The sequence below is a fragment of the Rattus rattus genome, chromosome 4 (assembly GCF_011064425.1).
Source record: "Rattus rattus isolate New Zealand chromosome 4, Rrattus_CSIRO_v1, whole genome shotgun sequence".
Classification (NCBI taxonomy): domain Eukaryota; kingdom Metazoa; phylum Chordata; class Mammalia; order Rodentia; family Muridae; genus Rattus; species Rattus rattus.
In genome coordinates this window covers 115,004,225-115,017,571 of record NC_046157.1, presented here as the reverse complement: position 1 = coordinate 115,017,571, position 13,347 = coordinate 115,004,225, and the positions used below count along the sequence as shown (strand labels likewise).

General features: G+C 46.9%; 1 protein-coding gene across 1 annotated transcript in view; it reads left to right on the top strand.

The window, feature by feature from the left end:
• Lonrf2 (LON peptidase N-terminal domain and ring finger 2) overlaps positions 1 to 11,523 on the top strand; it is a 36,701-nt gene extending 25,178 nt beyond the window's left edge. The window contains exons 9-12 of the mRNA XM_032900976.1: positions 177 to 335; positions 3,077 to 3,239; positions 6,696 to 6,845; positions 10,118 to 11,523. Of these exons, the coding sequence (XP_032756867.1) occupies positions 177 to 335; positions 3,077 to 3,239; positions 6,696 to 6,845; positions 10,118 to 10,312 (667 nt within the window). The 3' untranslated portion in view covers positions 10,313 to 11,523. The remainder of the gene's footprint in view (positions 1 to 176; positions 336 to 3,076; positions 3,240 to 6,695; positions 6,846 to 10,117) is intronic.
• Positions 11,524 to 13,347: the final 1,824 nt, after the last annotated feature.

Genomic DNA, 13,347 nt, shown 5'->3' with positions numbered 1-13,347 from the left:
AAAGCCTGGCTGAGCAGAGACCTTTCTCGTGCCAGGACCCTTGGCTGTCCCTGCTCGCTCAGCCCTGAGTCAGGCTCAGATTTTGTCCGGTTGGCAGCTCTGGTTGTCGTAGCAACTACTTGCCTCTGCTCTGAACAGCTTACACTTCTGAGTCAACATTTCCTCTCCCTCTGCAGTCTGACCAGAGACGTGCCCATCTTCGTGTGTGCTATGGCCTTCCCCACGGTACCATGCCCTCTCCATGTGTTCGAGCCCCGCTACCGGCTCATGATAAGGAGATGCATGGAAACTGGCACCAAGCGATTTGGCATGTGTTTATCCGCGGAGAACGCAGGGTAAGGAACAGCATCTCAAGGGTCCTAATGAAATCCTTACTTCCTCTTTTCCTTGAAGAACAATTATGCTTGGAAATCCTTCTTTTCTCACCAATTACTTCCACGAAGTATAAGCTCAGGGCTTAAGCAAAATACCACCCCGCCTTTTCTAATGTCATCTCTGTTCGCCCCATTATCACATTCACAAGTCCTCTGTGCTGTCACCCACCGCCCTCTGCCTGCAATTCTCTGCTTGCCCATCTATGCACAGAGCTCTGGTCTAGAAGAAAAAAATGCATACATCATCAGTGAAGCCTTGCTCAGTCTCCAGCCACAGCGCTAACATTTTCAATCTTTCATAAACTCTGCCACATGATGTCACCTCTTGTTGCTCCCCATCAGTTGCCTGGAGAGGCTGCTGTGAGGCAGCAGGAGCCTGGGGCCTGCCTTGGGGACTTGAGTCCCTTCCTGTCGTAAAAGAGGCTTTAGCAGTGCTACATGGGCATGGCCATAATGAGGATGCTGTCCAAGTGCATATATATATATATATATATATATATATATGTATATATATACATATACACACACACACACATATAATCATATACTTCTAGAGGACTCTGGAGGAGGGGACCTACCTCCTTTATGCTGACACCTACTGCAAAGGAAGCTGGGAAGGGTAGCCTGTTCATGTGCCCAGGAAGAAGAGGAGAATAGATTATAAAAGCCACTCAATAGTTTCTACCATAAATACCCAGGGACGAATAATTTTTAAGAGAATATACATGTATGAAGAAAACCCTAAGACTACTGATTGATATCCATGAAGCAGTGTCTGGAAGACCGTGTTAATGGAGGCTAAGATGTGGTCCCATAGAAAGGCCATTTCTGCAACTAACTCATTGAGTTGACATCTCAAGAGGATTGCGTTTGCCCATTTCAGGATCCATGTGACAGGGAAAAGAACCAGATAGTTTTGAATAAATCAAATGACCAGAAGGAAGGACACTCCTATAAAATCAAATCATAAGCCATAGTCAACAAACCTGTGAACCAGAACATGAAGGTCAGGACAGATCTGCTCAAATATACTCCAAATGTGTGTATAATTGCATGAAAGAGAGAGACTACCTGTAAGGATACCTATTAAGTAGTAAGGAAGGGGCGGTCTAAATAGGACATTAAAGGTTTCTTCCCTACTTGATAGTGTCTATTTTTAATCTGTTAAAACATTGCTGTGAAAACCAAAAAACATCAGAAAATGTTTTTAAAAATTAAGAGAGACTATAAGAGATTATTTTCAGAATTAGGAGCAGGCGAAGATGTTTTATATAAGACACTGAGTATGCACAGAGGCATTATTAGTAAATCAGTATATGTTACAGTTTGTCTCATCAGAAGTCAATGAAAGCAGGGTGACAATGCTCTATTAGCTACACTGTGAGAGTAAACACTGGGGAGCAAAAAGAAAACCCCAGATACATGATGAACTGTGGTCCTCAAACACTGTCAGAGAGCAGAGGTCACTCACTCCAGCTCCTCTAGGAAAGGGTGAGAGGGAAACCAGGGAGATATGAGTATGTTTGAATTCTGCTAGTTTTTAAAGGCACATTGATGGCCCTTGTGGATCAGTGTGAGAAGGCAGCTGCTGGGAGCTGCAGGCAAGAGAAGTTTGCACCACTCATGGGTTCTTGCCCCAGACAGGACAGGATGTTCCTGGATGGGACAGGCTCTGCAGCTGAGGCAGACACAGGAGAGCTGACATTTGGAGGTTGATTGTGGATAGCTAGGAAAACACAAAACATCTTCAGGATGCTTCTGCATCCTGAAGGCAGGAATGAGGTAGGGTAGTTCTGTCAGGAAACCAGGAGGAGAAATGTTTTTATTAGATATAAAATTGGTTTGTGACTTGAGAATCCAGATTCATCTTTAGTTTGGAGATAGGACGTAGTGCAGTTGCTCATGGTAAGAGTGTAGGAAGCAAGCATCTTAGGGTTCAAAACTTGACTTTAAATCTTACTGAGCTTGAGCAAGTACATGCTCTGTACCGCTGTGCTGTACCACGAGATGCTGTGCAGGGTACATCAGCATGGTCAATCGCCGAAACACTGATTTAGTCACGAGCATGGGTGGGTAAGCGCTCCAGAGAAGTAGTAATTACTCCAGCAAGAGTAGATCCAGCTACGGATGTCATCCTGCGTAGCCCAGCATGTGAGAAGCAGGCAGGAGAGCCGCGTGGAGGACCAGAGATGTCAGAGAGCACGGAAGAGCAGTGGAAGTTGTCAGTTCAGTGGCAGGCTGTGTGCTCCCTGAGTACGGCCACCTGGAACATATCTGTGGCCTCTGATGCGTTCATGTGTGGGATGGTGGGGAAGAGAGAGGAAGCAGAGAGAGACACAGGCAGCTGCCATAGACTGCCTGCCTCAGGACGTGGCATGGGACAGTGTAAGTGGGTATGGGGGATGCTCTGGGAGGCTGGAAACAGTACCTGAGCGGCCCCAAGCCCTGTGCTTACTGGTGCTCCTCAGATACTCTCTGCCAACAGGTCTGGCCAAGCTGCCGAAACATCACATTAAGATTTGGTCTCATCTCATTTCTCAGGTCCCTCTAGAACTCCATCCAGCTAAGCCACCATCTCCAATGGAGGCAGTACTCAACAGAAGGGCACATTATCCCTTGGGAGAGTAATCTTGCTGGGCGGGTGCAGAGACCGCCCCCCTGGGTTTTAAAAACCGTTGTCTCTTCCCAAATCTCTCTTCCAGGATTTCAGAGTACGGCTGCATGCTGGAGATAAAGGACGTGAGGACTTTTCCTGATGGGAGCTCTGTCGTGGATGCAGTTGGGATTAGCCGCTTCAGGGTCCTAAGCCACCGCCACCGAGACGGCTACAATACCGCAGACATCGAGTACCTGGAGGACGAGAAGGTGAGGGTCATCAGCCTCCCTCCTCTGGTGCTCCGCTCCATTGTGGAAACCATCATTGGGTTTCTGCTTACAGGGTTATATCCTCCGTACCCTGACCTGTTACTCTGTTCATTTTTACCTCAGTTAGAGCCGGTAGAGGAGTCTCCTAGAATACATTGCCCTTTTACTGCCTTTAGGGAGCATGGGCTTGTTCTCCGTGTTTGTTACTCTAGCCTGGGGATTGGTCTATGAAGGCCAGATACTTAGCAGCCGGCGTTCTGCCTCTGGTTTCTTTACCCATAGAGTCAGTCAGTGGTGCACTGAGAGCATTGCAAAACAAATTATGCCTCTAGAGAAAATGTATAGGCATTCTTTGCATTTTCACTATTCCCTAAACAGCATGGCCTAGCTGTGTGCAGCATACATCTGTAGCCCTAGATTCTCTAGATTGCAGAGGAAGGAATGATCGAGCCCACATTTGAGGCTGACCCGGGCAACTTATCTTGACCCTATCTTAAAAACAAGACAGTAGATCATAGCAACTTTCCATTAGGTCAGGTGATCTCCAGATGACTGAGGATGTAAGAGGCATGGATGTGTGTTCACTGTATGCAAATAGTGCATCATTTCATATGGAGTTGGGTATCCACGGGCAATGCCCTGGCTCAGCTCCCACAGATACTGAGGAATGGTTGTGCTTTAGGTCCTGAGAGCCACGTGGTCTCTCCTACAACTACTAGTACACTGACTGGTTTTGTGTGTCATCTTGACACAAGCTGGAGTTATCACAGAGGAAGGAGCCTCCCTTAAAAATGCCTCCATGAGACCCAGCTGTAAGGCATTTTCTCAATTAGTGATCAAGAGGGGAGGACCCAGCCCATTGTGGGTGATGCCGTCCCTGGGCTGGTGGTCCTGGGTTCTATAAGAGAGCAAGCTGAGCAAGCCAGGGGAAGCAAGCCAATAAGTAACATCCCTCCATGGCCTCTGCATCAGCTCCTGCTCCTGACCTGCTTGAGTTCCAGTCCTGACTTCCTTTGGTGATGAACAGCAATGTGGAAGTGTAAGCTGAATAAACCCTTTCCTCCCTAACTTGCTTCTTGGTCATGATGTTTGTGCAGGAATGGAAACCCTGGCTAAGACAACTAGTCTTCATTTTTGAGATTAAAGGGCAGCAGTAGACCATAGAGAAATGAGTCTGCTCATTTCTCTGTGAGGTTTTCAATACAAGGTTATTTATAAAAACATGGTGGGAGTAGCTATAGAGATGGATCCGTGGTTAAGAGCACTGGCTTCTCTTCCAGAGGACCCAAATTCTGTCCGCATGGTTGCTCCTAATATCCTGTATCTTAGGTTCCAAGAAATCAGAAGCCCTCCTCTGGACTCCCCAGGAATGCACTACATACATGTGGTGGACAGACATGCATGTAGGCAAAACACCTGTACACGTAAAATATTTAGGAAAAAACTTACTTAAAAACACAACCAGCATTTGAGTCCCAAGCAATGAGTCTGGCCCAGAGTGAGACACAGCATAAAACAGTAGTGCTTAAAAGTGCCTGCCAAAGCAAGTATGACAGTCCCCACCCCTGAGAACTATGTTTACCTAACAGAATCATCGGCATTCATCTTTTGACAAACGAGCAGGTATTTTGAACAGTTCCTCATAAAGATGTGCGGAGATGTGCACACTGTCTCATCAGTAGCTGAAAGTGGAAATGGTCTAGATGCCCCTCGGGCAGCTGGATAAGCCAGTCCAGCTCCTCATGCGGTGGAGACTCAACCACCAACAAAACATAAGGAACCGGCACTCTGACATCGTGAATCTCACAGACTTGCTGAGGGACAGCCAGGAACGTGAGCCTGCAGATCGCACATTTACTGTACACAGACAGCAGGCCAAGTGTCCTCTCTTGTACATTCCCCGGAACAGGAAAGGCATGGGCTGGAGACAGAATATAGAGGGTCGACTGTGTGTCTGACTGGAACGGTGCCTTAGTGAGGGTTTTACTGCTGTGAACAGACACCACGACCAAGGCAAGTCTTATAGAGACAACATTTAATTGGGGCTGGCTTACCATCAAGGTGGGAGCATGGCAGCATCCAGGCATGGTGCAGGAGGAGCTGAGAGTTCTACATCTTCATCCAAAGGCAGACAGGAGAAGACTTGCTTCCAGTGAGCTAGGACGAGGGTCTTAAAGCCCACACCCACGATGACACACTTCCTCCAAAAAGGCCACACCTACTCCAATAAGACCACACCTCCTAATAACGCCGCTCTGTGGGCTAAGTATATTCAAGCCACCACATCACAGTGGAAGTCACACTGGAGATGTGGACATGTGCTGGCTCTGTCACTCCAGGTGCTGCTTCTGGTGCCTGTGGCCCTGGGAGCCCAACTTCAGGGCCTCCGGACCATGGCGCTGGCTGCAGAGATGTGGAAGTTCTTGTGTTCATTCTACAGACAGGTCCGACGAAGCATTCGCATTGCTGCGGATGACCCCTTGTTTTTAACGGTGTATGATTTACTTTAAAACAGGCTTTAAAAGCTGCTCATGGAGTAATTTTTAAAGAAATTTCTATCCAGAAAAGACCCGGATGGTCTATTCCCCTTTATAGGGCTGTGATCCTGGCTGACATGCACGAATGAAAGCCAGCAATGAAGAAGCCGAGGCAGGACCAACCGCCAGTCTCGTGTTCCTCCTGCCCTGCCTAAGCAGGACCGAGGGAGAGCTAAATGATTGGGTGGACCGTGAGAGAGCCAGGAGCCGGGCGTGCACACAGTAGCATGACTGTGTGGTCGCTGACGTGGGGGCTGCAGTGCTGCTCCAGCTCGCCCTCTGGAGTGTGATTTGATGACAGTTTGTAAACTGCCAGACTCTGACTTCTTGTTCTGCTCCTGGGAAACGATCAGAGAAAACAGTACCTGACAGAACACTCTATCGTCTATATTTATTTGTTTGTTATTTCGTGTGTCCGTGTGCGCACTCTTACCACACACCACAGTGTGCGTGTGGAGGTCAGAGCATATCTTACAGGAGTCTGGGCTTTCACTGTGTGGATTCTGAGGTCGTCGGGTTTACTGTTTCCCATTTTTACCGAGCCATCTTGCTGGTTCCTTGGCCTATTTATATTGCTGACATTTTAAAGATAAAACGTCGGGATGTTAAAAACGCATCTTATGTACACGACTAAGTCACAAGTGACATATCAAATACACAATCCGCACCCATCGAGAATTATTTACAGCATTGGATCTGTGCTTACGTTAGCCTTAAGAGAAAAATCAGGATGCAGTCGGTAGATCTCGGGTGTGTGGAAAAGCACAAAGTTTCCATGTTAATCGTGTCACTTTGTGTAGCAGTGGTGGACTAGTGAAGGAATAAATGCCACAAGTCCACCTAGCTGTCAGAGGTCACCACCATGTGGAGACCGTGTCTGGATGAATTACTAAAATGCCCGTCTCTCTTTTCTGGCCAGGTGGAAGGCGCAGAGTTTGAAGAACTTACCGCCCTCCACGAATCCGTTTACCAGCAATCTGTTTCCTGGTTCGCTTCACTCCAGGATCACATGAAGAAACAAATTCTAAGTCATTTTGGGTCCATGCCGGACAGGGAGCCGGAGCCACAGGTAGGCCGTCCTTCCTTCCCTCGTGACTCAGCTACTTCCCGCAGTCATGTGACAAGGCTCATCGTTCTGACAGACTCAGCAGTGCTAAACTCCATCGTGAGGATGGGCAGGCTCGTGTGACTGATGCTCAAAGGAGACCTCGTACAGCAGCCTGTGCCTCATGCAGCACAACAAATATATGTTTCCTAGCCCCCCAGGAAGATCAGAACAGAACCCTCCCATTGGCGAGAACACACCGTGTTTGGCATCCAACACTGCCTTCCTTGCACATAGCAAGTGATATGTTGACTACATGAAGAGAAAACCCACGGTAGTCCTTAACCTGGAACCCTTAGTTGCTGATGGTCTGAAGTGCAGAAATCACGTGCGTAGCGGAAGGTCCAGGGTTCTTCCCTTCTGGCGCTCACGTGCATCTTGCTTACGCCTCTGCCGCAGTGCAGTTTCTCACACTCAGAAGAGTGCTTTAAATTCAAGCTTCTTACGCTGTGGATTGCAACTCCACAACTAAATGTGGGGGGTTAAGGACAAATTGCCAACAGTAAAGGTTTCTGAGCACACAGTGACCAAAAATTAATCCAAAATCAAGTGCATAGTGAGGTTGAGGTGTTTTTAGCAGCATTTGCTTGTCCTGCATCATGAGACTTCACCGCAGCCTTGGTACAGTGTGTACTTTGCGCTGCCCATGCCACATGCCAGCCACACAGAGCCAATGGGCGTTGCCTGAATGGTGTTGATTTGAGGCTGCATATTTTATATATTGAGGGTTCCAGCAGCATTGTGGTTTGATTTGCAGAAAACGAAGACTCGGTGCTTCCTTACCGTCATTCTCTGTCTCTGTCAAACTAGTAGGGCTTTGGGTTCGAGTGTTAGAATGCTCGATTCTTAAGTGTTTGAGTTGCTGTTTTAGATTCTGTTCTGTTGCTTTATGAACTACTCCGACCCAAAGTAACTTTGGAGGAAAGGGTTTACTTCACTTACACTTCCAAGTCGCAATCCATCCCTCAGGGAAACCAGGGCAGGAACTCAACCAGGAGTTGCAGCAGGTCCATGAAGGAATCCTGCCCACTGGCTAACTCCCCTCAGTGCTCAGCTGGTTTCCTTATATAATCCAGGCCACCTGCCCAGGGATAGCGCCACCTACAGTGGGCTGGGCCCAACTACATCAGTTAACAATGAACACAGTCATTTGTAGTCATGGCCGATCTGAATTAGGTAACCACTCCATTGAGACTCCTACAGGTGAGTCTAGGCTATATCACTGGTATGGCTGGAGCTAACCAGGACAGTTGCTACCTTGCGTTTCATTTTAAAAACGATCAGTAAATAAATGTTGGCTTTTGGATCAGGGCAGATTTCCAGCATTTTCTGAAATGGCCCTAAACTGCCTGTCTTATTATGAAAGTGGCATTTTCAACACTGATAGTTGTATACGATCAGAATAGCACTTGGCTCTGAAGAGCACTGAGAATGCTCTGTGTCCTGCAGTGTCACATGCTCCACCAATATCTGTTCTCGTATGTAAAAATAAATAATCATATCTGTCTCACTAGAGTGGTACTTACTTTGATCTTTAGAAAATGATACAATTATATGTATATGAAAGACTTATTTAAGAATCCATGACTTATTATTAATAGTTGCTTGATCTGTATTGGTAGATGCAAGGTACCTCTGTGCCCAAACTTGCAAAAAAAATTCTCAGTTTAAAAATCCCATGAATGTAAGACATTTAGGAGTCCTGTTTTAGACCAGAAAATCACGCGCAAGTCCAACCCCTCCTTACCACTCTCTTTTACCACTGAACTGTGCCTCAGATTCAAAAGGATGGTGATAAGACCAGTCGATTAAATTAATCTCTAATTGGTGGGTGGACTGCTTCTTCTCACTGCTGCGACACATTGCCACTAACATGGTGGCTTCAGCAATACTGGTATATTATCTTACAGAGTACTGCAGAGCCCGGCAGGTGTCTCCCTTGATGTAGCAATGACATTGCCCTCTGCTGGTTGTAAGAGAGACTCCGCTTCTGGCATCGTCCACCTCTGAGGATGCTTTGCTTGGCATTGTTCATCCCACAGTGCTCAAGTTCTAGCTCTTTCTTGTCACATCTGCCCCTAACCACAGCCCTAGGAGGACCATGTGGCTACATTGGTCCACTAGGATAATCTCCCTGTTGTAATAACATGTGCACATCTTCAGAGTCCACCATTACTCCGTATAGTGACATAGTCACAGGACTAAGGAATTAGACACCAAGGCCCTTGGAGACCGTTATTCTGCCAATTAGAAGGATTTTAATTAGTGAGCTGCATCTTACTAAGCCCATTCTCCCTGTCCTGTGGGATAAGGGAAGAGGAGAGTTTTGGGTTCTGTTATGTTTCTTCAGGATCTGGGTTACAGGTAACCTCTGAAGGGCAGCCCAGAATCTTCTTGGCAGTGACTTGAGATGTCCCTTCAAGCTTTGGCTAATGGGTTATTTCTAACCTCCAAGGAAATTACACAACTCACTAAAGCCACCGAGTCCATTCTTCCTAGCTCTTGGTTGGCACCTCTTTAAAGGGACTAGAGGAGGATCCAAACCCTGTAAGCAGACAGGCTTGGTTGTCTTTGTTCCAGAAGGAGGAAGAGCAGAAACAGGTTGAGAATTACCGTTTGCTTACAGCTCAATCCAGGATGCTTGTTTGAATATGTGAAGTAAAAGCAAACATGTGTATCCACATTGCGCCCAAACAAACCTTACATACAGTCATCTCTGTGTGTATAAATTCATGATAGTTACCACACGCAGTAATGTGTGCATATGTGTATTATACACACTTTGCCGTGTTGGCTTTAGGATCGACCGTCCCATGGCCCTCAGACTCATCCAGATATTTTCCACCTTGATAACAGTGTGCTTTAGCTAACCCACTTAGAACTTAGACCACGATAGGATACATTGTTACCTGGAAGTAAAATGTATCATCTTTTTTCTGGTGAGTGTACATCTTTATCTGGAGACTTGGGAGAGCAGAGGCAGCTACTTCATGGAGTTCCCCTGAGGAATGAGTTTCTATCCACAAGTTTTTCCTTTGTGCCCTTGCCTTGTGCCTTTAAATGTGTGACTCATATTCAACAGGAACTCTGCATTTTGAGGGTCTGATGAATTGTGACCTCTTCCTACCACAGAAGGTGGGATTCTTGCCCATACTTGTTGGTGAAACAAAAGACCAACTTAGGGAACTGCCTGTGATGTAGGCATTAATTTATTTCTCCCCTCATGTCTTTCACAGAGCAATTCTAGTGGCCCTGCCTGGTCCTGGTGGATTCTGGCCGTGTTGCCCTTGGAGCGTAAGGCTCAGCTGGCCATTCTCGGCATGGGCTCCTTGAAAGAGCGTCTTCTTGCCATTCGTCGGATACTAGTCATCATCACACGCAAGCTGAACAGTCGCCAAGAGATGGCTAACAACGCGCAGAGAGATAATTGATCTTCCTCTCTCTTAAGGTTGCCGGAAGCCCCTGTGTTTTTGAGTTCCAGACACTGACAAATACCCATCCCCTTCGGTGTGCTTCGTAAAATCTTGTCGATGTGGTGGTAAGTGGGACATTTGCCAAATACCGTTTTTCTCACACATACGTCTACCTGCTGGACTCTGATCCTGTGCAAGATCACCTGAGGTTCAAGTGGAAGGTACAGGTGAGAAATCCTTGAGCGAGTCTCTTCAAAGCAGATGCTTCGAGACTAAAGCTCACTGCCAGCAAGTGACACACGCACGGTTGACATGTGACTTTGGTGTCGAAGGTGATAATATTCCTAGCCTGTATCTTGACATGATTGGTGGAAAATGTGTGTGCCAGTAGCTAGACAGTGGGTGGGAACCACGGACATATTAGGATATAAGCAAGTCAAAACTGGACTTGGCTTCTGTGTGTCGCTGTGAACTTGCTTGCAAAATTAATGAACTGAACACTATCCAGCCCTTACTGAAGAAGTAGTAATTACTGGGCAGAGCCGTGTTTGTGTTTCGTGTCCTGCCGTAACCCCAGGTGTTGTAAATTGCATGTTGTAATTGAATGAATGTGAAACTACAAGAAGACGTACCTTGCATATAGAAGAGTCTGAGAACCGCAGTATTTTGAGAGTATATATTCATAAGCACCCCAGAAGGGTAGTCAAAAGAAGAGCTAGAGCTGTGTGTGCACTGGGGTGTCAAACATACAGCCAAATGTATTCTAAACAAAGTGTTATCTCTGTTCAACTGGGAATTTCCCATCAGATAACGCTAGGTGTGACTCCCGACCTCCAGTGCATGTTGGGAATATATATCACTTGGAATAACGCAGACATTCCCGCCGTCTGAGCAGCTGGCGCAGACAGCCTGCTGCTGCTTAGTCTGTAAGATAACACCCGACAGACAAGACCCTGCTGAGCAAATCTCAGCGGCGCATTCTGCTGTCTCCCTTCAAGGTGTGTGGGTTTAATTTAAATGTATATTTTATGATACGAAGTGTTGATGGTTTATCAACCCATCAAGCACTTTATTAGAAAGCCGTACGATCACAGTGATGTTGTATTTTATTGTTCTTTTCAGCTAGTGAATCTCAGCTTCGCCATAGGACTTAGAATAAAACACCCATCTCATTTCAGAGGGGCTAAAAGCCCTCCGAGCAAGCCTTTCCACCACACATTAAGAGTTCAACTCTATTTGGCATTTATGACATCATCTGACCGCTTAAAACATGGCTGTCACTCTTGTACAGAAGTCCTTGACTAGAACATGCTCGTGAAAACTAACAGGTTTTGATTTGTTCTCTTTTGGAAAGAAAGAGAGCAGGAGTTGGTGTTGTTACACTGTTTCTGTCTGGAAGTGTCTATCCAGTGTGATCATAGCTTCTCCAGGACTCTGCTGGGAGTTCAGCGTCTGTGCGGAGTTAGTGTTAGGAAGGTTTTGCTTCTGCCTGCTGGCGTGTTAGCTTTTATAACTTACTGAGTTCAGAGTCCTTATGCTGTCCTCCCTGGTTCTGTCTGCCTCTTTAGTCTTCCCATCCTCAATGTCCTTACGTAAAAGCCCCCGTAACAGCAATGCAAAGGAGAACAATGGAAGTTTTGGGGATTCAGTACCAAAGAGAATGGTGTGACTGCCGCGTGCTCTGTGTCACATCCCACTGTGCAGTAACAGACCAGATCTCACTGGGTACTTTTAGGGGAGTCTGGTTATCGGAAGATTTCAGTAACACAAGAGCCCACTATTGCCTCCAACCAAGGTGGGGACGTTCTCTCCAAACTGTGCCTGGGTGTTGACTTATAAACAGCAGTGGACAACGAGTGCCAGTGAGAGAGAAGTTTACTGTTCCAGGTCCTCTACAAACAAGGGGCTCGTCGCCCAGGCTCTGTGAGAAGCAGTTATGTCAGGCTAGGAGTGTGGGTGATTCTCAGGTTCCATCGTATGGGCTTCAGTTTTAACAAGGATGGATTGTGAGAGCATCAGGCGGCAGAAGAGACCTGGGCTAGCCCACCAAGCCCTTTCTTGATAGAGGTCATACTAGATGCGCAAAACCCTGTTTCCAGAACTACAGACAACTCCAGAGCTTCTGTGCAAGCCTCCGTGTGTGAGCCTCGGTGCAAAAAGCCTTCCAATCCCTTTGTACCCCTATAACAAACTGGAGAAAGGTCTTTGGCCTGAGCCAACAAAGAATTTAGAGTTCCTTTCTCCATGCCTCCCACTGGGTTGCAGCAGCTCCTTCTGAGCTAGAGTCACACACTCCAGGGGGAAAAGAAACTCTGTAAGTCAGCAGACCAGATCAACAGACCCCATGCTGGGCTCAGGCAGTCACACCCCCACCTTTCCCAACAATGGGGATGAGTAGCAGAATTTGGTCCATTAGTTTGTATGGAGATTAAAAGGAGACAAAGGGTTTCCAAAGATGCTCTGTTTGACTGGAATGCAGTAGACAGGGTTTCCACAGACCGTAGAGAGTACAAGAAAAGCCCATTCCCTGACCCTGACACAGAAGAGGCCCCTACCAGGTTGACAGTAACCCATGTGGCTGCTCCTGCTTCTAACGAGGACATCCCTTGACCAAGTGCACAGTGCACAGTGGCCCTCCGTCCTCCAGTCACTCACTGACTAAAATCTCCTGTTTCCTGATGGTTACACCTAGTGTAATTTGGAAGTTGACTAGCCGGGGTTGATGACAAGGTCAGCTTCATCTGGCCCAAAGCTGCACAATCCTGCTTCCGAGGCCAAGGTTCACAGTGAGTTCCTACAAGAGCAGGACTGTTAAAGAAATTGATCCTGCCACATTCCACAAAATCCAAAAGGATGCTAGTCTTTTGTTACAGGCCAGAGAAAACTCATAGTTTTTAATACTCTGGTGAGACGGGGGTTCCTTCAGCCATCACGTGGCCCCCACATTGGTTTTTTTTTCCCCTTCAACACTGATGTTTTTTCCATCGGAACCTATCGCCACTCTTTAAATCACTCTATGTGGTAAACTGAGTCTTTTCAGAGCCCTCTTCAGT